The sequence below is a fragment of the Juglans regia genome, chromosome 5, assembly GCF_001411555.2.
Source record: "Juglans regia cultivar Chandler chromosome 5, Walnut 2.0, whole genome shotgun sequence".
NCBI lineage: Eukaryota > Viridiplantae > Streptophyta > Magnoliopsida > Fagales > Juglandaceae > Juglans > Juglans regia.
In genome coordinates, this window is record NC_049905.1 from 7,517,892 (window position 1) to 7,542,947 (window position 25,056).

The 25,056-nt window shown below is 36.1% G+C and overlaps 1 protein-coding gene across 2 annotated transcripts; it reads left to right on the forward strand.

The window, feature by feature from the left end:
- Positions 1-18,919: 18,919 nt before the first annotated feature.
- On the forward strand, positions 18,920-23,510 carry LOC109017858 (serine/threonine-protein phosphatase PP1). Of its 2 annotated transcripts, none has more exons than XM_019000049.2 (4): positions 18,920-19,468; positions 22,165-22,724; positions 22,799-23,020; positions 23,144-23,510. In XM_019000049.2, the coding sequence occupies exons 1-3, from the start codon at positions 19,291-19,293 to the stop codon at positions 22,970-22,972; spliced, it is 912 nt and encodes a 303-aa protein (XP_018855594.1). In that variant the 5' UTR covers positions 18,920-19,290; the 3' UTR covers positions 22,973-23,020; positions 23,144-23,510. The 2 variants fall into 2 exon arrangements, with proteins under 2 accessions (XP_018855594.1, XP_035546194.1); XM_035690301.1 differs by having other exon boundaries at positions 18,938-19,468; positions 23,116-23,510.
- The last annotated feature ends 1,546 nt before the right edge of the window (positions 23,511-25,056 follow it).

Genomic DNA, 25,056 nt, shown 5'->3' on the forward strand with positions numbered 1-25,056 from the left:
AGTGAAAATGCACTTTACTTGGAGATTTTAGTGACAATATTACTTTACTATCACTAAAGGTGGTTACTCATAGCTTTTGTTGTTCAAATGTCACATGGTTCATACACATGACAGCGCAATGAGAATGGGAATTTGGTCGACTTCTACAAAGAGACGCGTTGGTCGAAGAAAAAGAATGCATTTGTCACAGATGCTACAGAAAGTACTTATGTGAGTAGTGCAGAAACAGCAGTTGGGATCTATGTTTCTTTCTATACGGTAGTAAAATCATTAATATAGCACTAGCTGATTATTTGTTAATAATCGTTGCTTTCTCAATGTGCAGAAGGAGATGCAAGGTAGGTTGGATGACCTAGGACCAGAGCAACGTAGTGATGAGGCAGCAGCGACTGTCTTTAGGGAGGTTCTTGGCCATCGACCTGGATATGCACGGGGACTTGGGGAAATGGTCATCCCCGAGTCAAGTAGACAACGTGACAAAGTTCAAATGCAACAATACATGTCTGAGGCTGAAAAGCACAAGAAAGATGCTGAACAATATAAGAAGGATGCTGAGCAATATAAGAAGGATGCTGAAGCTTACAAGAGTCAGCTGGATGAAATGAGGACAGAGATGCGGGAGCATCAGATACAAAATGACAAAGTGATGCAGTCTTTCTTTAGGGCTTTCTCGTCATTCACTGAGTCAGTTTGACAGACTCAGTGTAACGATTCCCCCGGCCCATAAGGGGCTTCTCATAAAAGGGCACATTTTTTGGGTGGTTTTTTGTGACACCGAGGAGGCATGAGGAGTCAAGGGTGTCGACGTGTTGTGCCTTTGGGTGGTTTTTGTACTTACTCTATACGACACTGGGCTATATATATAAATATATGTATAGATTTATATATATTTATATAAATCTTGGATCTATGTCTACACCGGGGATCTCTTGGATCTCTCATGGTCTGCAAATGAGGTTAGTATCATTTGGAGTTATCCACTATAAAATGTACTTGTACAAGTGAAGTTTTAAATATATTTCTAGCAACTTGGTTTCCCAAACCCGATGAATAATTCATTGATGGATTTATACATAATTCCTTTTTTTTTTTTTTGTTAATTTGAATCATAGAAGGCTGACATTCTGAGAAGCTTCCTTGAGATGAAGGAGAAGGAATTACTTGTGTTGGAAGAGAAGCTTAAGGCTAGAGAGAGAGTAAGTTCCGACACCTTTTCCCTGCTCTGTAAAAGTTTACTTACAACTTGTGTTTTATTTTTTTCCCGTGTAAAATGACATTGATCCTCTACAGTTATGTATGTAGTTTAACTAGCTTTGTCGCTTTGGAAATTCTAGTAAATATGACTACTTTTGCACTGATCTCTCTCTCTCTCATTGAGCTGACCATTTGTGTAATAACATAATGGAATCTGTATAGCTTAAAAGGCTTTGAGGGTTGGACCATATTGTGGTGTATTGATGCTATGGTTTGGGTGTATAGAGAATTATTGGATTATAATAAAATTGATTGGAATAGCAATCATGGTAATCTATAATTTTATGTACAATTTGTTATGGTTTGCTAAGTAGGAGTGTTACTGTGACGTAATTTGTAAGGCGTTGCAATTTCCCATTAATATAACTCCAATTAATGCATATTCTACTATTTTTCATTTTTAAGAGGAAGGGGGTGCCATTGGGCCTCTTCCTTGACAAATTATCATCTAGTTCTCATTAAACTTCAGTTGTCATGTGTAGCAGTGGCTTTCCTTGTTATGTCAAAAGCTTCAAAGGGGATGGTTGCTAGAGCTGAACACCATGCATGTATTAATATGTACTTTGGTTTCTATACACAACAAGTAATGGAGCTTTTATCGTCTGATGATGATTTTCTCCCTTCTGCTTCCCAAACATCCAACTATTTTGGAAGAAAATGTGCGGAGGTCGTAGGGAATGGATCAGTTGAGCCTATGAAGTATACTACCGCTCTTTATTTAGCAACAGCATAGGAGCTGGACTTTCAGATTTCAAAAAAGAAAGATTGGAAGCATTGCTGCAGTAGGGCACAATTGTTCTTTCAGATGGAGTTTGATGAGGTATGTTGGGTTCTACTTCCTTTCTTGTAGTGATATATTATTGTGTTCTGCATGCTTAGCATCGGATGCAGAAAGTTGGGCTGGAAAACTACTGCAAATGTTGAATCGACGTGATGAATTTAGCTTTTGTTGATTGATATTTGATTTTAGTTTTTTCAGTCAATTTTAAGATTTTTGTTGTAATGGTCAGTTCTAAAAGTTTCCTTCGGCTTTATCTATCATATAATAAAGAGCGGTAGTATTAGCTAGATTTTCCATAGATTTTCTGTTTTAAGTTGTTTTTCTTTCCAGGTCTATTGACCTTGTTATGGTACATATGTGAGTGTTGAGTTGCACAATTTTAAAGTAAGAAGTCAAAGAAAGATTTCTTGGGAAACCGGCCAAGCAAGAAATTAAGGCCACACAAACCTTATTCCAACACGTCCCCTTTTCTCTCAAGTTGGTGCTATCTCCTTTTTTCCCTTTCAAGATTCTTTAGTATTTGATAATTTGCAATATTATATATATATATATATATATATCATGGCCCCATGATTTTTATATTTATGGAGCTGGCGTACTTAGTATGAGTTTCACAAGATGCATTGTTAGGAGGTGGCTTGAATCAGATGGAACAGTGCATGTGTCGTAGGTTCGCTAGAGCGAAGTTTCACTTGGCTCGAGCGAATTCAGACAGAGAGTCTCGCTCGACCCTCGCTCGACATCCAGCTCGAGCGAGTTCAAGTCAGAGAGTTTCGAGAGCTTCGCTCGACCCTCGCTCGACATCCAGCTCGAGCGAGTTCAAGTCAGAGAGTTTCGAGAGCTTCGCTCGACCATCGCTTGACATCCAGCTCGAGCGAAGTACAGAAAACCTACGTTCGCTCGACACTCGCTCGAGTGTTCGCTCGAGCCAATGTTCACAGAAGTGAACATTTCTGTTCCTATAAATACCAAACGGCGCCTACTTCTCCAATAACTTCAGAAATCACTTTTTTGTCTTGTTTTTAGTGTTTTCTTGAGAGAGAAGTTATAGAGTGAGTTTTGAGAGATAACTTCCTTGTGAAGTTTTGTTGTATTCATCTGTACTCCATCTCTGTTGATAGTGAAATCTTCGATACCGACCCCACCAGTGGACGTAGGCTCATTTTGAGTCGAACCACTTAATTCTTGGTGTTCTTTCTGTGTGATTGTCATCTTTTCTTTCGTTTAGTTCCGCTACTATACTTCGAGTTAGTCTTAGATATACAGTTATTCCCAACAAACTGGTATCAGAGCTTGGCTCAAACAGATCTGGAGGGATGGCTATGGCTAAGTTCGAAGTGGAGAAATTTGACGGTCAGAACAGTTTCAGTTTATGGCGCATCAAGATGAAGGCTTTACTGCGACAACAGGGCTTGTCAAAAGTATTAGAGTGTCGATATCCGAAGATTCTCCGGCTCCTTCGAAAGAAGAAGAAGAAAAGGTACACAGTGCTATCCTTTTGTCACTATCTGATGGAGTATTAAGAGAGGTTGCTGACGAGGAGACTGCAACTGGTCTCTGGTCGGCACTTGAGAATCTATACATGAAAAGATCTCTCACAAACCGTTTGTATTTGAAACAACGGTTATACACTCTAAAAATGAAGGAAGGTACTCTTATTACTGAACACCTAGATGAATTTAACAAAATCATTATGGATCTTAGGAACATAGATATTAAGCTTGAAGAAGAAGATCAAGCGTTAATTATTTTATGTTCATTACCCACATCTTTTGAGAACTTTGTAAATTCCATGTTATATGGTAGAAATTCAATTTCCTTGGTAGATGTAAAGTCTGCTTTGAATTCTAAGGAGTTGAGAAATAAATTGAGTGTGAAGAACACTAATGAACAAGCTAGTGGCTTGTTTGTTAAGGGGTCCTCAAGCAGGGGTAGATCAAATGACAGGGGTTCAGATAAGAATAAGGGGAAATCCAAGGGCAGTTCACAAACAACGTTCAGTAAGAAGAACGTCAAATGTCATTACTGCCATAAGTTTGGTCACTACAAGAATGAGTGTCCAAAATTGAAAAACAGAGAGGACGGCACTAGTTCATCTAATGCCGTCAGTGTTGCTGATGATAGGTCTAACGACCTAGACCTCGTTCTAGCAATTAGCGACTCAAATAGTCGCTTTAGTGACAAGTGGGTCATGGACTCAGCTTGCACTTTCCATATGTGTCCCAAGAGGGATTGGTTCACTAACTATGAATTGGTCAATGGAGGCTCCGTTTTGTTAGGGAATGATATGGCTTGCAGAATTGCTGGAATTGGTTCGGTCCGAATTAAGATGTTTGATGGAATTGTCCGGACATTGTCTAATGTTCGACACATTCCAGATTTGAAAAAGAATCTTATTTCTTTGGGCACACTTGATTCGTTGGATTATAAGTACACTGGTGAAGGTGGAGCTATCAGAGTCAGTAAGGGCTCTATGGTTGTGATGAAGGGAGATAAGACAAATGGTCTTTATTTCCTTCAGGGCTCTACGGTGACAGGTGCAGCTGCAGTGTCTGTTTCAGATGATCCGGATTCAGATGTCACACGTTTGTGGCATATGCGTTTGGGTCATATGAGTGAGAAGGGGATGTCAATTTTGAGTAAGCAGGGTTTGCTATGTAATCAGAAGATAGGGAAACAGGATTTCTGTGAACACTGTGTGTTTGGAAAACAGTGTAGGGTTCAGTTCTCTACAGGGGTTCACAGAACCAAAAGTTCTGTGGACTATATTCATTCTGATCTTTGGGGTCCATCTTCAGTTCCATCAAAAGGTGGAGCTCAGTATTTGCTTACGTTCATTGATGATTTCTCACGGAAGGTTTGGGTTTACTTTCTGAAGCAGAAAAGCGATGTATTTGTTAACTTCAAACAGTGGAAAGCTTTGATTGAAAATCAGACGGGCAAGAAAATCAAGCGACTTCGCACTGACAATGGTATGGAGTTCTGTGGAGGTGAGTTTGATGAATTCTGCAGGAATGAGGGTATTGCCAGACATCGTACAGTTAGACATACTCCACAGCAAAATGGAGTAGTTGAACGGATGAACAGGACTCTCTTGGAGAGAGCCCGGAGCATGCTTTCTAATGCAGGTTTGGGTAAGGATTTCTGGGCTGAAGCAATCAACACAGCCTGTTTCTTGGTCAATCGTTCTCCAGCCACAGCGATTGGTTTGAAGACTCCGAATGAGGTATGGTCTGATACTCCTGCTGATTATTCGAATTTGAAAGTTTTTGGTTGTCCTGCATATTTCCATGTTAATGATGGAAAACTTGAGCTAAGGGCAAAGAAGGGCATATTCATTGGGTATGCCAGTGGGGTGAAGGGATTCAGGTTGTGGTGTACTGATCCCAAATCACCCAAGTTTGTGATCAGTAGGGATGTCACTTTTGATGAAAAATCCATGCTTATTCCGAGAAAGGAGATTACTGGGTCTACAGGACAAGAACAGGATGTCAGAAAGCAGGTGGAGTTTCAGGTTGAAGCACCACAAGGGCTGCCTCGTGGCGCCCAAGATCATGCTATTGCAGATGAGCATGATTCTGATCCGAGTAGCAGCGCACAAGATGAGCAAGACAACAGTATAGCGACTGGTAGACAGAGGAGGCAGATTAGACCACCTCAGAGATATGCTCATGCAGATATGGTGATGTATGCTCTTACTACAGCAGAGAATATTGTCGGTCAGGAGCCTTCCAATTATTCAGAAGCTGTCAAGAGCGCAGATTCTGCTCAGTGGTGCGCAGCTATGACTGAAGAGATTGAGTCTCTTCACAAAAACCAAACATGGGATTTGGTTCTGTTGCCAAAGAAGGTGAAGACTGTTGGCTGCAAATGGGTCTTCAAAAGAAAAGAGGGAATCCAGGGTGATACCGATGCAAGATACAAGGCACGCTTAGTTGCTAAGGGCTTTAGTCAGAGAGAAGGCATCGACTTCAATGAAGTCTTCTCTCCAGTGGTAAAACACAGTTCGATCAGATTGCTACTTGCCATAGTAGCATTGTATGACTTAGAGCTGCAGCAACTTGATGTTAAAACAGCGTTCCTTCATGGTGAGCTTGAAGAAACCATTTATATGCATCAGCCAGAGGGATTCATTGTTGAAAACAAGGAAGATCATGTGTGCAGATTGAAGAAATCTTTATATGGTTTGAAGCAGTCGCCAAGGCAATGGTATAAGCGGTTTGATTCCTTTATGATTGATCATGGTTATTTGAGAAGTAACTATGATAGTTGTGTTTATCATAAGGAATTATCTGATAAGTCTTTCATTTATTTGCTATTATATGTTGATGATATGCTTATTGCTGCTAGAAGCATATCTGACATAGGTTTGTTAAAGACCCAACTCAGAAATGAGTTTGAAATGAAAGACTTAGGTGCTGCGAAGAAGATTTTGGGAATGGAAATCATCAGAGATAGGAAAGCTGGAAAGTTGTACTTGTCCCAGGGAAAGTACATTGAGAAAGTGCTTCAGAGATTTGGAATGTTTGATTCCAAACCAGTAAGTACACCACTTGCTACGCACTTTAAGCTTTCAGCTAGCCTATCTCCTCAGACAGATGAAGAGGAACGGTTCATGGCTAGTGTTCCTTATTCCAGCGCAGTTGGCAGCATCATGTATGCAATGGTTTGCACCCGTCCAGACATTTCACAGGCAGTGAGCGTGGTTAGCAGGTATATGGCTAATCCGAGTAAGACTCACTGGCAGGCTGTGAAATGGATACTCAGGTATTTGAGGGGAACCATGAACTTTGGGTTAATTTTTCATAGAGATGTCGATCTCAGTTCCAAAGTTACTGGTTTTGTTGATTCTGATTATGTTGGAGACTTAGATAAGAGAAGATCATTGACAGGTTATGTTTTCACTCTGTGTGGGTCAGCTATTAGTTGGAAAGCAACATTGCAATCCACTGTTGCTTTATAAACTACCGAGGCAGAATACATGGCAGCAGCAGAGGCTGTTAAGGAGGCCATTTGGTTGAAAGGCTTAGTCAATGATTTGGGTTTGAAGCAAGATAGGATCTCAGTATTTTGTGACAGTCAGAGTGCAATACATTTGACCAAAAATCAAATGTATCATGAGAGAACGAAGCACATTGATGTCAGGTATCATTTGTGTTTTTTGGCAGAGTTCAAGCCAAGGTGGAGATTTGTTAGGAGGTGGCTTGAATCAGATGGAACAGTGCATGTGTCGTAGGTTCGCTCGAGCGAAGTTTCACTTGGCTCGAGCGAAGTCAGACAGAGAGTCTCGCTCGACCCTCGCTCGACATCCAGCTCGAGCGAGTTCAAGTCAGAGAGTTTCGAGAGCTTCGCTCGACCCTCGCTCGACATCCAGCTCGAGCGAGTTCAAGTCAGAGAGTTTCGAGAGCTTCGCTCGACCCTCGCTCGACATCCAGCTCGAGCGAGTTCAAGTCAGAGAGTTTCAAGAGTTTCGCTCGACCATCGCTCGAGTGTTAGCTCGAGCGAAGTACAGAAAACCTACGTTCGCTCGACACTCGCTCGAGTGTTCGCTCGAGCCAATGTTCACAGAAGTGAACATTTCTGTTCCTATAAATACCAAACGGCGCCCACTTCTCCAAGAACTTCAGAAAATCACTTTTTGTCTTGTTTTTAGTGTTTTCTTGAGAGAGAAGTTATAGAGTGAGTTTTGAGAGATAACTTCCTTGTGAAGTTTTGTTGTATTCATCTGTACTCCATCTCTGTTGATAGTGAAATCTTCGATACCGACCCCACCAGTGGACGTAGGCTCATTTTGAGTCGAACCACTTAATTCTTGGTGTTCTTTCTGTGTGATTGTCATCTTTTCTTTCGTTTAGTTCCGCTACTATACTTCGAGTTAGTCTTAGATACACAGTTATTCCCAACATGCATGCATGATGACAGTATTGTCCTCGATCGATCGTTAATTAATGCTTGTTTCTTAAACTATTTGGCTTAATTAATATTAACTCATGCATAATATTGATGTTTAACCAACATAAATGGAGAAACTCAAAATCATACATATATATATATATATGATATAGGAAAATGATACATGGTCTCATGATTTTACCCCCTCAAAGTTACTGTTTAGGTATTTTAATTAATTTTTTTTCTTAATGATTAAGGAAACGACTATTAGTCATGAAGTGGTGTATTTTTTCTAATTAATATTTAAAAAATTTTAAAAAATATTTGAAAGAAAAAGAAAAAAGAAAGAGTAATTGCATATTAGTGGTAATTAATTTGAGAAGACAAGCTCATGAGACTGAGTAGTAGCTAGCATGCACCCACCTGGTGTATGGTGAATAATCACCAAATTCATGGTGAAAATATAATGATAACGACATAATGCAGCATGAATGATATAAGTATGTTTTTGCTAATTCTAAATTAGTGGGGGACTTGAAAAAAATATTTAATCGCAATCTCCAATATTATAGCTGTGATATTGATCAATATAGTACTGTACGTACACATTGATGGCATGCGCGCAGTTTGATTAATAAGAAAAAATACTGAAAAATATTTTGAAATATTTACTAGGTTCCTAGCTAAAAGATCGATCATGTATTTTGAATAAAAAGTACTTCTAGTAGGGCATTTTGGTCACGTGCATGGTCAATAAGAACAAGAAATCTTTAATCATTTTTCTTTTTTTCAAAATTTAACCCTAACCTGGCCTGATATATATGGTCTTTCTAGTAAATTTCCCAACCCATTTCCCGTAGCTTCCAATATTATATACTTCCATGCATGTTAAATTGATTCTTGGTTCTCAGACAAATTGTGTTGAGTTGCACAATTTTAAAGTAATAGGGTTGATACATGATCAGGTCCCTTCTATATACTTGAACTTTTAGGCTTAAGTAGGTGTCTGCACATGTATCTTTTCCTTCAACTAAAGATTCTCAAGGTGTTTACTTCGTCTTGGCAACAGTTCTTGTCTAGTTTCACATATGCCATTGGCATAATGACAATATAATTGCGGCTACTTAATTTTTTCTTACAAGTTGGTAACCAGGATTCATGGCAGTGCTAAACTGATGTGGTAGCCTCATTTCCTCACAAGATTTGCATACTAGGGTTCATGGTAACTTGTTAGACATGGTAGCTACATCTACATACAAAATGCAGAGGCAGACTAAGAAGAATGAATTTTCATCTAACTAGGTTTTTTTGTTCCTGGTTTCTTTCCCTGTCCAAAACTGGATGTGTTGCTTAGATATTGTAAATCTAACCCACTTATAAAAAAAATACTCCAATCCAGCCCCTTTTTTGGTCAAGTCTGGAATCCTGATCCTCCACTCATTTTGTCGAACATATTGATAAAAGCTATCTTCTACCTGCTTCTCGAGCAGGTCTTATCCAACATCATACTACTTATTTTGAAAAATTGATAGGCGTAATGCTCATGATTTTTTATATATTCTTACCATTTGTACAGATGGACAATAGAGGAACTGCTCGACGTGGGCTTAAGTTTGAAGGCTCTTTAAAATACAAGGCTGGCCAGATTGATGCTAATGATCAGCTGACTGGAGCCGAATGGCTTATTAAACGAGGGCTTGCTAAAGTTGGCCATATTGGGTTGTATGGGTGGAGTTATGGTGGATATCTTTCAGCTATGACCTTGGCCAGGTTTCCTGATGTCTTCTGTTGTGCTGTGTCTGGTGCCCCTGTAACAGCCTGATTGATCAAGTGTAATTCTTCCTGCAACCAATGATTTGGTACTAATCCTTTGGATGATTGTGATGCTTATTTATTATTAAGGATAAAAGCTCAATTTGTATATGAGAATACATTAATACACCACCCCATTGTAATACATATGAGTTTGGATTGTGTTGATGGGCTTGGATGGAACTTTATGTATTTATTTTGCATGTTATATTGATTAGCAACTTGAATGAATGAGTTTGGATTATGAATGGTGCATTTAGGAACAACTAAAAACCAGGCCTAGAAAGAAAATAAAGCCCAGGAAATTTAAACACGAATTCAGGTTTAGCGGCGAATTAAGTGCATTTTCCGGCGAATTTTTATTCTCCGCTATAAACTAACACTTAAATTCTCCTAAACCAGCGATGTACAAATCGCTATTAAATATCAATACCGGCGACTAAATATTCGCCGCAAATAAATTTATATAGCAGAATGTACATTACGGCGATCTTGGAAACTCGCTGCCTCCAATTATATAGCGGCGATATTTTAAATCGCCGCCATATAATTACCGATTTGAAAACCAAGTTGCAGCGAGTGAAACCTCGCCGTATAATAGAAATTAGCAGCGAATATTATATCGCTGCGAAATACTATGCATAATATGGCGGCGAGCAAAAAATCGCCGCTTATTAATAAAAACCGGCGATAATTAATCGCTGCCATATGCAACTATACGGCGATTTTTTCATTGCGGCGATTGTGTGGAGTGGCTGGCAAATATATTTGGCAACGATATTTTCATTTTTAGCGGCGAAAAGTAAACGCTGGGAATAATCTATCGCAGCGTTTAACGACAGAATCCTATATTGAATTAGCGGCGATGAATTTGTAATCAGCAGCGGAAAAAAATTCGCTGGGAAATTAATATATGGCAGCGAGTTTTGGTTTCCGTTACAGTAGATCTAAAGTGGGGCGTTAATACCGGCGATGTTCCAGCGATTTAAAAATCGCTGGGGTAGATATATGCCAGCGATTTGTTGTGTATAGCCAGCGATACATAATCGCTGGCAAAATTGTTGAACCTTGTATTAGAGGATGCAGATTGATAACTATCTCTATAGGAAGAGACTCCATCTTCCACTTTTGGGAAAGAAGCCGGAGAGCATGGACGATGCTGAGTGGAATCTGTTGGATTGATAGGTTCTGAGGGGTTATTCGGCTGACTCTATTCAGAAAAGTGGCTCACAATGTATGACAGGTCAAGCTCCAAGAGCAAGGACAAGAGCAAGACGAAATTTGGGCAGTTGATCACTTGATGGAGTTGTGGAAAGCCGAGCCACAACAAAGAGAGACTGCTGGAATCGTGAAGGTGCTGAGAATGACATTGTGAATGCAGTGGCTGGAGAAATATGGGATGCCTTAATCCTTGCAGTGCACAGCCCGATTGATAATTGGGTGTTGGATTCAAGGGGCTTCGTTCCATAGTACCTCGCATTGAAATATCATCTAGAACTACGTTGCTGATAATTTTGAAAAAATGTTCCTAACTGATGGAGAGGCACTAGATGTATTGAGAGTGGGTGACGTGTGCATCACACTTCCAAACAGAGGCGAGTGGGCTTTACAGCAAGTCAGACACATTCCAGATCTGAAAAAAACCTTGTTTCTTTGGGACAGCTTGATTACAACGGTTATGCAGTAGCGTTTGCTGGAGGAGCATGGAAGATCACTAAGGGTGCGCTGGTCTTGGCGTGTGGTAAGAAATCTAACTCTTTGTATTTGACATCAGGGTCCATTGATATGCAAGAAAATACAGAAGTGCAAAAAAGCAGGTTTGGTCACGTGAATCATATAAGGAAGCAAAAGGGAGTCAGTTTTGTCATTCCTAATGTAAGCGTGAGGAAGTTGGCTAAGGTTATCAGGATCGGTTCAAAACTATATACTCCTAGTGCAATGAGAGTAGTGAGTCGTCCAATAGATGTGCTGATTGAAGGCGATGCTCGTGAGAGACTAAGTCGGGCTTGACTTCAATGCGTTTTCTGCCTTGAAGACGGAAGCTGTGAAACTGTAGAGGTGATAAGGTTTGGCTGGAAACAGTGGCTAGCATGTGGAAAACCAGTCTCCAAGTGAGAGATTGTTGGGTTGCATGTGGAGCCTAGTTCGTGAGCAGAAAAGGTGCAACCGGTGAGTTTGCTCGAGTCTCATGCGACAGTAGGCTCGAGTGAGACACAAACCCTAGTGTTCGCTCGAGCCAATGTTCATTAGTTGTTTTCCAATTCGGGTTTCTAACATCGTTTTCTATAAATATGTAATATTTTGATCTATTGTACACCTTTTTCAGCAGTTTCAGAGTGGACATAGAGAGGCAAAGTGTGAGTGCATATTGTAAAAGAGAAAAAAGCTCTAGAGAGAGTGAGTTAAGATTGCGTGATTGTAATCTCCTCTAAATTAATAAAATTTCTACAGCTCTGTAGACGTAGGTACGTTACCGAACCACATAAATTGTGTGTCGTGTAATTGTTTGATCGTTGTTCTTTATTTATTTGTCATCGTTAGTCTATGTTTTATAATATAACACAATTCTCCTGACATCGTTTTCTTGTTAATTTACAAGGAAAAAAATATATTTATTTTATTTTATTTTAAGAAACATTGACAATTTCAACATCATCGTGCTGATTGCTTGTCGGTCCCTAGACAAAAAAAAAAAAACTCTTTAATCTTTATATAAATTATAATGGATGACCGGAGCAATGCTCCTAACAGAAGAGAACAAAGGGCAAAGACAAGAAGAAAGAAAAACTTTTTAAGAAGAATTCCAAAAGTGCTACAAACAGAAGAGAACAAAAGATATTAACTGTACGTATTTTATGGATGATGCTATTGGCCGTAACACATTACAACTATTTGAATGAATTTGTCGATTTTATATTTTTAAATTTCAAAATTTTTGAATCACATATTGAAAAATAAATTTAATTTAAAAATTCAGGGAAAGATTATCAATAGTGTGCTAAATAGTTATATATATATATATATATATATATAGAAAAATGCTAAATGTACTTAAGAAAAACTTATAAAAAACTTACTTCTCCACATATCAGTTATTAATATATGTGTGGGTGTTTGTGGTATTATATAATTTTCAATGAGTCGGTGTGACTCAACAAAACACATTTTAACAAGAGAAATGTTATACATCATTCCTTTTACCATAATCTTCTAATATGACATTAAATTATTACAAAATTATTTATCATTCAATTATTATTATTATTTTTATAATAAGAACTTCATTCAAGACATCAAAATAATGTGCTTACAAATTTGAGAGATCTAGCCAAATATACTGAGATAGAAAAGGAGGGAAAGACCCCATCCATATTTCCAAGTTTGAGATAGACCATGCATGTTTTGCCAGAAAATGAGCAACTTGATTCCCACCTCTGAGCACGTGTTGAATTTGATAATCTTCAAAGTGACTCAGCAAATTTCTGACTTCCTTTAGTAAATTACCTTGAGTTGATACTGAATCTTCATTAGCAGACAGTGCTTCCACCATGAGTAAACTATCACTTTCCAGCACAACTTTCTTAATTCCCAGATGCAAGTTGAATTGCAATCCTCGGAAAATGGCTAATAAATTCAACTGACTCTAGTTAAATGATCTCATGCTCAGCCTTGCTCACAATCATAAGTACTTCCCCTTTCTCATCCTCGAGCATAGCACCCACCCCAGTTTTTCGAAGGTCAAAAAACAGTGCATCATCTACATTCAGCTTGCAGTAACCTGGTGGAGGAACCTGCCAACAACCCACTTTCTACATAGCAAAGCTTGGTTCTGCAAACGCTGGGAAGTCAAGTTTCTTCAAACTGATAGCATGGTTTGCAATATTTATAGGGTCCAACAGAGAGTGTTCAATAGTCCACTTGTTTCGCTTGTACCAAAAAGCTCATGCAATTAAGAAGAATCTGGCCAGTAACTCTTACTCCCCTTCATGTAATAAGAACATGATTGCATCAATAACTGAGCACATGTCATGCAAATTTGTTAAGACAAGCAACAATTTCACCCATGCGGCTCTAATGTCAAAGCAATGTAACGCAACATGAGATGCATCCTCAGTAGGATAATAACAAAAATCACATGCAGCACTTTCAACAACTCTTCTCTTCAACGGGTTCTGTTTTGATGGAAGGTTATCCGTACAAACTCTCCAAGCAAACACTCTAACTTTGTTGGAAACCCTCATTTTCCAAATAGCTTTCCACATTTTTTGCTCATCATTGGCACTTGAACTCTCAGCAGTATCTTGATGGAGCAGAGAATTGAAAAATCTATACCCACTTCACACACTAAAAACCCCATTCTTCTCATTCCTCCAAATCCACACATCTTCATGTTGACTTGGGCTAAGAAGGATCTTCATAATATCTGAAGCTGTTCTTGGATTAAAAAGAGCTCTAACTCTTGAAACATCCCACCAGCCTGTTTCAATATCCATTAGGAAGCTACCCTTGCTGAGAGGTCCTTCTCTTCACTGCCATGTTCCGCCATTAGTAAAGATTGATGACAGGCACCCAATTATCTTGCCATATTCGAGCAGTGACCCCATCCCCAATCCTCCATTGACAACTTAAGCAATAAACTTCTAGCTTCCCAAATTCCTTTCCAAGCATAAGATGAGTTATGACCCAAATGAGACTAAAAAAAAGAAGTCTTCGAGAAATATATATCTTGTCTTGAGCAGTTTATGGACTAGTGAATCTTCATATTTAAGCACCCTCCAAGCCTATTATCATTCAGTTATTGAATGCGAGATAAGAGGATGGTATGCGAATTCTTCTTTCTTGAGCAGTTTATGGACTAGTGAATCTTCATATTTAAGCACCCTCCAAGCCTATTATCATTCAGTCATTGAATGCGAGATAAGAGGATGGTATGCGAATTCTTCTTTTAATAAATGTAATTGGACCCAATAAGAGTAATTCTACATACAACCGTGAAGTGCGTAACCGTCGCGTAATCGCTTTGAAAAAGAGTGGGGTCCACTATTAAAAAATTAATTTTTTTCATGTGAGTCTCATGTTTTATTCATTTTTTTCAAAGCGATTACGCGACGGTTACACAATCAACGGTTGTAAGTATATTTTCTCTTTTAAGCTTATATATTGACATAAGCCAATCCATATTTGCACAAAAAAAGGTTCAAATTATTCTTCCAACCTATTTAGAATTGAGTAGTGATAAATACATAACACTTTATACAACACTTTTCACAACACATGTTATAAAATAAGAGTATTTTTATAAAATGATGTTAGTTTTATAAGGTATTTTATAAAAATACTCCTCATTTTAAAATATTGTTGCGTAAAATGTTGTGTGTTTATCATTTTTCTTCAAAATTTAACTTTCGATTGACTAACTTTGATATTGTTATTAGTCAGTCAAAAACTGGCATGATACCTCCCATTAATTTTCTAATGGGTGATTGACTAAAAAATCAAATTGTAAAAAATTAATCTGTTAATAAAATAATTTATAAAAAATAAAAAATAATAATGAAATAATTTAAAAATATATTAAAATATGTGTTTTCAACCAAGAATAATGATTGAAAACTAGTTTAAAATTTAAGTAATAAAAAATGAATAAAAAATTGATGTAAAAATATTTTATAATTTAGCAAAATAATTTTATTGTCTTAATCGTAAACCACTTAGAAGGTTATCACCTGACACCAAATTCAACCAATGCATAGAGTCAATGTAAAATTAATCAATTGACTTTGGAGTAATGAATTTAGTGGGTGGCTACCGCTCTTCCATTGTCATGATTTTTTGAGCTATTGACTTTAGAGGAATGAAATTAACGTTTATAATGTTACATACAGTATTAAAGTATATAAATTTCGTGCACTCATTTTAAAAAAAATAAAATTCATCATAAAAAAATTAGTTTTTTTTTTTCATGTGGTTCAGATTTTTCTATTTTTTTCCATGAAAATACACAGAATTTAAAACATCTTAAGATTATATCAACATTACTCATTTATATTAACAAATTTAATTATATAACATATTATAATAAGATAAAAGTATTACATCATTTATATTTGAAAAATAATATTTACAATCGTAGAGTGCACAAATACCGTGCAATTCTTTTAAAAAAAATGAGTAAATATGAGACTCTTATGAAAAAATTAATTAATTTTTTAATAATAGACCTTATATTTTTTTAAAAAAAATTACACAATATTTACACACTCTACGAATCTTACATCACTTTTTATATTCTAAGGATACTTAATAATTTGTTTACTCCTGCCACTTGAGTGTATGAAAGCAAGACCACATGAGATGATACATTGGGGATCAATCTCTTACAATCCTACTCACCAATCTTCTATTCTTAGTAACTACTTAAATTGCTGCTTTACAGTTTTTGCCTTTTTGGGCAATATAAGTAGATCTTGATAGCTTTTTTAGGAAAGAAAAATTATTCTCATTATTCTTTATCATCTCACACCCCACGAGTCTAAGAGTATTCATTCAGATTCTAACCCGAGAATTCAGGTATACCCAGACGGGGACACGGGCCGGAACAGGTTTCGGGTTAAACCCAATTTTTTTTTTAGTTAGTTTCAATGGAGGTTTATGACTAATTAAAAAATGGCTAAAACTTGGATGCGGTATCTTAACAGAATTAGGAAATTGCTTTAATTTCCTTTTTCATTTGATTGAGAAATCTCATCTCACGTAATTTTATATATATGCATAAAAGAAAATTCCACGAAAATTCTATTGTTTTACAGAAATTAGGAAATTATGTTAAATTATAGCATAAATTATGCAGCATAATTTACGAAAATAAATTACGGCATCATGGAAAACAATGCTGCATGCAATAACTGAGAGTTGCTCTTATTCAATGTTTTGGTGATCGGTGCTTGGTGGATCCAAACATACATAAGAGATATTTTGCATGACAGTTTTAAACATTAATTTGCAAATTTATTTATTCATTTCTTATATATTCTGGGCATAAAAAATGCAATTATGCTGCTTAATAGCAAGTTAATATCCAAATCAATTACTCTTGCCTATTTTTCTGTAAAATAAAAAAGAAAAGATCCAAACATTCAAACTCAAAAAAAAAAAAAAAAGGGTTCATGGTTAAAAACCCAGTACCCGGACCGGGTGTACTCGGGTTCCGGCCCAGATTTGGATTCGAAATTCAGTTTTCTAGGTTCCGGACCGAGCCGGGAAAAAATCCTACCCAGATGAACAATCCTACACAGGCCCACACCTTATAAAAAAATTATATGTGTGAGATGTTAAAGTGAATAATGACTGATACATAACATTCATCTTCAGAAAAATATATATTTGTGCGCTCTTCGTCAAGCTTGAGTCCTCAGTTAAAAGAGAGATAAATGCGTTAATTGGATTCTATAATATTTAATATTGTTAGTTTAAGTTCTTTTAGAGAACAATAAATATTTAAAATTAATCGTCTAGTATATTTTTGCTAAATGGTTTCACACGTTGCAATAACTGCCGAAATTAAATGTATTGTTAGCTTTCAATTATTTATAAAAAACATACACCTTCAACGTACGATTGTTAAAGTGATCTAAAGTTCAACCCATTTCAAAACTAATCATTGATGTGATCTTATTTTTTTAACTTTCTATAAAAATAAATAAATCTATTTGAATCTATTTTATATATTTAAACACATATCTCAATATATTTATATTCAAATACATCTTAATAGACATATAAAATATTATTATTCATAAATTAACTAAGATTATCTCAATATTCAAATGTAATCTTAATTATGAGACGAAAGATATAAGAGATAGTACAATCTCAACCATGAAATGTTAATAAATGATAAAAAATTACGTTTTTTGGTAGTTTAAGGGTATAATATGTTATTATTCTCGTGCCATTACATAATGTGTTATTAAATAATTAAAATTTATTTGTTATATTTTATTTGGAGATTGATAATTTAATGTCACGTCAGTCAAGAAATTATGTTGCGAGAACAATAATATATAAAAATTTGAATATATAATATATGATATTTGACGGTACCAAATATATTTGTCTCTGATTTGGAAAAGAAATAAATGTTTGTAAATTTCAGATTTGCACAAGATATGTCACAGACTAATATATATTATAATGTTACCAATAAAAATATTTTCCAAAAATAACTTTCTCAAGTAATTGATATCGGTCCTATAATGTTCAAGTGAGATTCAATGCTTTAATATTCCTTAAGGAGAAATGCATTTGCTTCAGAGACGAGGAAGGGCAGTGTTTTGATTCTTTTGTGTTTCAAAAGAAAAGATATTTTATTGTGTGAGTGTCGTGTAATTATGTTGAAAAAAGTGAATAAAACATGAAATCTATATGAAAAAATTAATTTTTTAATAGTGAACCATACTCTTTTTCAAAACGTTTACGTACTTCACGATTATATATAGAATTACTCGTATTTTAATAATAACAAAATGAAAGAATTTTGTATCGAAAATAAATTATACTGTTAATGCAATGTTTATTTATTTTTATTTTAGGCAAAACATAGAAGAAGACTGCTACATCTATAAAAGAATTATACAAAAATAATTTTATAAATTGACGTAGTTTTATCTGATCCGTTAGATCTACTTTATAACAAATGTAACTTTACAATCTGATAAATCACATCAAACTACGTCAGTTTGTAAAATTATTTTTATGTAATTGGCTAGAGTATTTAACCTTTTTTTTAAAATATGAGGTTTTAAATATTGCTAATTCTATGAGTTTGACATTTATCTTTTTTTTTTTTTTTTATCGATATAAAAAGAGTTGGACATTTGGATTTAACAATATTAAAAAGAAAAAAAAATGATTTTTTCAAATTCCAATAAAACCAAATATAGAAAAAAACCTATTCAATCGATACGATTTTTTCCTTAAAAAATAAAGAAAATCTTAGGTCCAAGCATCCTTATAAAATCTTACCAGGATTAAATATCAAATTGAAGTTGATCTTTTTAGAGAAGTTGTGACCTGAACTGATAAAATTTAAGATTATAGGCGTTTCCGCCGCATTGAAATTGCAGTCGGCTCTCTTGATACTCATCCAGTTCTCTTGGTCTTGTCCTGTATTTTCGGAAGACACGGACATAAAGCCAACCCTTGCTTCCCCCGTTCCCAACTCAATTTTTTTAAACTACCTTGTATTGCAATTTGCAGCACATAGTAAATAACTAAGCAAAAATGGTAAAGCACTCATCTTTCTATTGCACATTAACTAAAAAAGTTCAGTAAACCCAAAAAAATCAGCCTCATTCCTCCACCTTCTCTTATTCCAAAGCACTCCCCCCACCCACCATACCATTTTTCAAAAAGAGTCCGCTCCAAATAATAAATTCAAACAAATACAAAGAGGCCGAAAGAAGAACAGAAGATCGGATATAAACAGAGAGAGCTCTCTTCGACGCTTCGTTCTCTTCAAAATCTTTAGAATTTGTGGGGGTTTGGGAACTATGGACCCTGCGGTGCTGGATGACATTATCAACAGGTTATTGGAGTATCGGCAGGGGCGGGCAGGGAAGCAGGTCCAGCTCATGGAGACCGAGATCCGCCAGCTCTGCACTGTTTCTAGGGAGATCTTCCTCCAGCAGCCCAATCTTCTGGAGCTCGAAGCCCCCATCAAGATCTGCGGTGCGTCCTCTTTTGATCAATATTTGCTTTTGTCTCGATCTTGAAAAAGCCTGTGAAAAAAATGTTTCTTTTATTATGGTTTCGATGATTGGTTTTATTTATTTATTTTTTTTGCGGGTTGGGTTTCTTGGGATTTGGATGACGTGGGTTTTGCCTGGATGGAGCAAAATGGGTTTGTTGAATGGCTCAATGCGGGTGTTTGAGTTTTGCATTATGAGTAACTTCAAAGAAAGTAAGACATGGGGTTGAGGATTTATATTTTGAACTTAGGCTTCTGAGACATGTATGGTTTGTGATTGGTCTTGGATAGAGGGACTCTTTTACATGTGTGCTCTAGGTTTTGATAGAATGAGATTGACAAAGGAGAGTTTCGGAGTTGAAGAAGAAAAATGGATGTCCTGGATGATCGTAAAGTTTAAAGCAAGCTGAAGCGGGTTCCTCCAGTCTGTTCAATCTGCGCCTTCAAATTTTCTTAATATAGCGATCGATAGGTGCTTACAAGTCTTACATTTATCATATAGTTTATGCACTGGTGGCTATGAGATCCTTCCGAAGAAGGGAAGAAACAAATTTTGTTCATATTGTTGGAGAACTTCGAAAAATTATAATTGCAAACAAAACTATAGTCTTTCTTGAGGTCAAATATAATTAAACAGAATCTGCTTGCTTTTACTATGGGTCATTTGGAATGACTCTTGATTGGAGAAGTCAAGTTAAGATTGGGTTGTGACGACTGTGGAGTTTTGTAAAGTTTAGAGGGTAACATTTGCACACTTTGAAGTGTCAGTTGAAGCCTTTTCTACTCCCTTCTACATTAATTATTGGGAAAAGTGGTTTCTTTTTGCTGTGCCTGCGGGGCGGGGCGGGGTGGGGTATGTGTTGAATGTTCAAAGATTGTAGGCTTCTTACCAGCGTGTCAGATGTGAAGGATTTTCAAGAGAAATGTATATAATATACTGCAATAGAACCAGCTTAATAGCATATTTATTGCCATGTAAGAGGATCTTCTATCATCCATGAGATGATTGTGGAAGAACCAGCTCTATGTTACTAGGATGTCTAGAGGAGCCTTCACATCTATGAGGTGAAGAAGAGAAAAATGAAGAGAGATTTTTCTTTGAGGTGTTCTATGCAAAGAGTTATGATCTTGTTTGGAGGTGTAGATGCAGTTATCATAAGGGTTCTTTGGAATTATGACGTATTTATCTTATATCACATAAGTGATTACACAATGGAAAATCTATAGTTTGGTTGAAATAATTACCTGGTCTCCAATACAGCATATTAAGGTCCCAATTGAGTATTGCCCAAAAATGTACCTTCTCCTTTTAAAGAAAAATGGTGTAGAAGAAAGAAAAACACCATTTGCTATGCAGGGAACTAATTCTCAATTGGAAAAAAATATTTGCTTTATGATAGAAGCAAAAGTTTCCTTTTTTTTTTTTTTTGATAAACAAAATTTTATTGAGCATAAAGTAGACAAAGGCTTGGGTATATGGGACATATACAAGAGCGTCACCTATGCATGCTAGTTTAGCCATACAGTGGTTGTATAATATCAAAAGCTGAATAGAAAAATGCCAAGTCTCAACCTTATCTTCTAGGGGATCACATTTATCCATCTTGAATATTTTCCAATTTATTACCTATCAAAAAAAAATATTTTCCAATTTATGAAACATAATTTTTCTTTTACAATTTTTCTGACTACATTGAAAAATGTAAAAAACTTGGTTGGTTGTTAGATTTTTTAGTTGTATGTGATGAATCAAAAAGAGGTATCTGTTTATTAATAATTTTGTTTCCTCTATATTCAATAGAGACGGTCCTTTTTCCAAATTCTTGGAGGACTAATTGACATAATCTAGTACTTACAAAAAAAAAAGGAATCTAATTGACAAAAACTGTTTGTGGTACCATACATGATGCTCTATTTCCTACAGTATAAAGTGAGAAAGGCATGTGGGTTATGCCAAACTTGGTTAGTATGCTTGCTAGACCCTTGGTTATGATGAAATTAAGTCTCTACAAGCATTTTTTTTTAAGGGTTGTCCTTATTTCTGACACTTTGAGATAGAGCAGTGTGACCACATAGGAAGACAAAAAATTAAAAAATTAAAAAATAAATAAAAAAATTAAATACATCAGTTAAATCTGGATATTTTGTTATTGTTATTTAGCAAAAAATCGTGGCATAAATTTTAGAAGCTGGAAGTTTGGGAAATGGCCTTCATTGCTTGAGAGAATATTCCTGGTAATAATGGCATGGTGAGTCAGTGCATAGACTTCATACTTCTTGTTTTTTGTTAAAGGGCCTTATTTGAAAGTTGAGTAGCCAGGCTATGCTAACTTATTTTTCTTAGAGAATTAACTTTAGGAATTGGAATGCTTATTAGTATTGTATCGTCAAGCACTTCGTTTGTCAGATGTATTCTTCTGTACATATTGATTTAACTTTATCACCCATATATAAAAGTTTTTTTTTTTCGTGCCTAATAGATAATATTTTACAAAAAAAAAAAAAGAACTTAGTAACTCTTTGATTGGAGTATCTTTTGTTGTGTCTGTGACTGGAGTTTGGATTATTTACTTGCTTGCATTTTGTTTATCACCTTTGAAGTTGAGTAGTACTGAGCTTTGTACTTACCCAAAAAAGTGGATACTAATCTCTGTTATTTATTTATGTTTTTTACCAGGTGACATTCATGGACAATATACTGATCTTTTGAGGCTTTTTGAGTATGGGGGTTTTCCTCCCAATGCCAATTATTTATTCCTTGGAGACTACGTAGACCGTGGCAAGCAGAGTTTGGAAACAATATGCCTTTTGCTTGCTTATAAAATCAAATATCCTGAGAACTTCTTTCTTTTGAGAGGGAATCATGAATGTGCTTCAATTAATCGGATATATGGATTTTATGATGAATGTAAACGCCGGTTCAATATAAGAATTTGGAAAACTTTTACTGATTGTTTTAATTGTCTTCCTGTGGCTGCACTCATAGACGACAAAATATTGTGCATGCATGGTGGCCTTTCCCCTGATTTAACAAATTTAGATCAAATCAGGAACTTACCTCGTCCAGCTGATGTTCCGGACTCTGGTTTGCTTTGTGATTTACTTTGGTCAGATCCTGGTAGAGATGTCAAAGGCTGGGCAATGAACGATCGTGGAGTCTCTTACACTTTTGGTGCTGATAGCCTTTCAGAATTCTTAACAAAGAATGACATGGACCTTGTTTGTCGTGCCCATCAGGTGAGTGGCATTATCTTCTTTGCCCTTATTTTTTTTCTAACTCAAGCAGCTCACGAGGATGCATCTTGTTCCAGGTTGTTGAGGATGGATATGAATTCTTTGCTCACAGGCAGCTTGTTACAATATTCTCTGCTCCCAATTACTGTGGTGAATTCGATAATGCTGGTGCTATGATGAGTGTTGATGAAAGCTTAATGTGTTCTTTTCAAATCCTTAAGCCAGCTGATAAAAAGCGCAAGTTCATTTGAACAGAGCCAATGAGGACTGCAGTCTGAACGCTCCTTAAGCTTGCTAATGTAAGTCTCTTGCTAATTCTCAAACTTTGTTGTTACCGAAACGTCTTTGTTTTCAATTTGTGTTAGTATGAAAAGCTACAACTGTGATGCATTAGCTATGGGCTCGTGAAACCTTGCTTGCAGAATGCCTCTCCCATCACTCAGGAAAGAACACTTAGAAGATGAAAAGGCTGGCTTTGAAGCTCCTTCAAACTTCAGTTGAACATCTAGTATCATTTTGTGTTGGAGGTATGAATTACACGTTCAAAATGTCTTGAGAAGGAGCTGAATGACTTCTCATTTAGGAGCCAATTGCCTTTTAGGGTGGTGGCAAAGGCAGAATTTTCGCTTTAATCAGTTGTCAAAGCTCTCACCGAAATTGTGGTGTGAGTAAATGTATTGGGTTTCGTAAATGACTGCCTGTGTAGACAGACTATGGTCACTGATTGAAAAATGTTTGATCTGCCAACATTTTCAGTTATCGAATAGTTTCACTTGCTTTTTTCTTTTCTTCCCTGTTTTTGACACGATTATGGTCTTTGAAGATTCAATGTTCATCCATTTATCATACAAGTGATATGCTTTTAGACATAATGCAGCATGCTCTGCAACATGAGTGCCTTTGAACTGTTGCCAAACCTTCTATCATTGCATTAACCTGCACTAGACAGTGTAGACACCAGAAGAAATCCACAGTTATTGTGATTTCCGTTATGTGATGATGATACTAAATTCCGAATACTGTTGTAATGTGTATGGGAAACGTGGGTGGGACTTTCTTCACAACCTCTGCATTGAAACCCTAAACCCGAAGCAGTTTGCTTTACGCTTTCAACTGCTGGTGGTTGCCGTTGAAAGTATCCCCGGCGACTTATTTGCCACCATAACCAGTTGCCTTGGAAGTGAAAATTGTTGGTTATCAAGTTACTGATGTTATAAGAACCTGTGACAGCCGATGTGCAATCACTCTCATCTGGACTTCCTTGTATATGGCCCTCCCACCACCACCACTACCTGGTCATTAAACCCTCATTCCCTCTCTATTGCCAATATTTGATTTTCAATCAATCTTTAAGTTCTCTTCTTTCAATAACATCTCGGGGGTTGGCTAAGTGCTAAGGGCTTTGGTCTTAGAAGTATTTTCTTTCCAAATCTATGGTTTGAACTTTTTGATATAAATAATATCTCATGGCCATGTTCCATTGATAAAAATTCAATAATTTATTTAATTGTATTGATACCGGGTCATCTGAAATTTACTGTTCAAATAACCCTTTTGACGTGGCATTACTAACGTGATTTATTAAAAAAAATATAAAAACATATATTCAAATCAAAAGGGCGGTTTAAAATACAATAAAATGAAGATTGAAACTCTAGATTTTCTTTAGAGGAGTTATTATTCACTTTCACACTCCATAGGGCCCACACCTGTAGTTTTTTTTTTCATAGGATGTGGAAGTATTTTTCATAAGATGTGGGATAGTGAATAGTGACTGACGAGAAATAATTTTTCTTTCCTTTATCCCTTTTGTGTTTGAGTTTTCAATTTTTTTAATAAATCACTTGATACCACACAATGATGTCACTTTAAAAAGAGTCATTTGAGGAGTAAGTTTTATATGAGCAACAAGCATTATTTTTTATCTCATTCATATGGTTTGGGTATGTTACACGTGTACAAAGCTTAATCGAGTAAAAAACAATGTCGTGTATATACAATCTCTAAGGTTATTCTGTCATTAAACAAAATTCAATAAACCATGCTTTTATCTTCGAGCTCAATTTTATCAGATGACTATAAAACGATTTGTTGAAAGAAAATAGATCTTTCATGTTGTAAATGATCACCCCATAAGTATTCAAACTACTTTATTAAACATTTAAATAATATAAAAAAATGAAATAACTTGATAAATTTTACATATTGCAGAAGGTTTGAACCAGTTCAAAGATTATAAATTTAACACTTATAATAACTCATATAGTAACTAATTGAAAAATTCTATTCAGCAGTCTACATTACATATCTATTTTTATCTTCTATTTTTTTATTT

Coding starts and splice junctions, on each gene's coding strand:
- LOC109017858 (XM_019000049.2), top strand. CDS start 19,291: ATGGACCCTGCGGTGCTGGATGACATTATCAACAGGTTATTGGAGTAT. Junction 19,469..22,164: donor AGCCCCCATCAAGATCTGCG/GTGCGTCCTCTT, acceptor GTTTTTTACCAG/GTGACATTCATGGACAATAT. Junction 22,725..22,798: donor TTGTTTGTCGTGCCCATCAG/GTGAGTGGCATT, acceptor ATCTTGTTCCAG/GTTGTTGAGGATGGATATGA.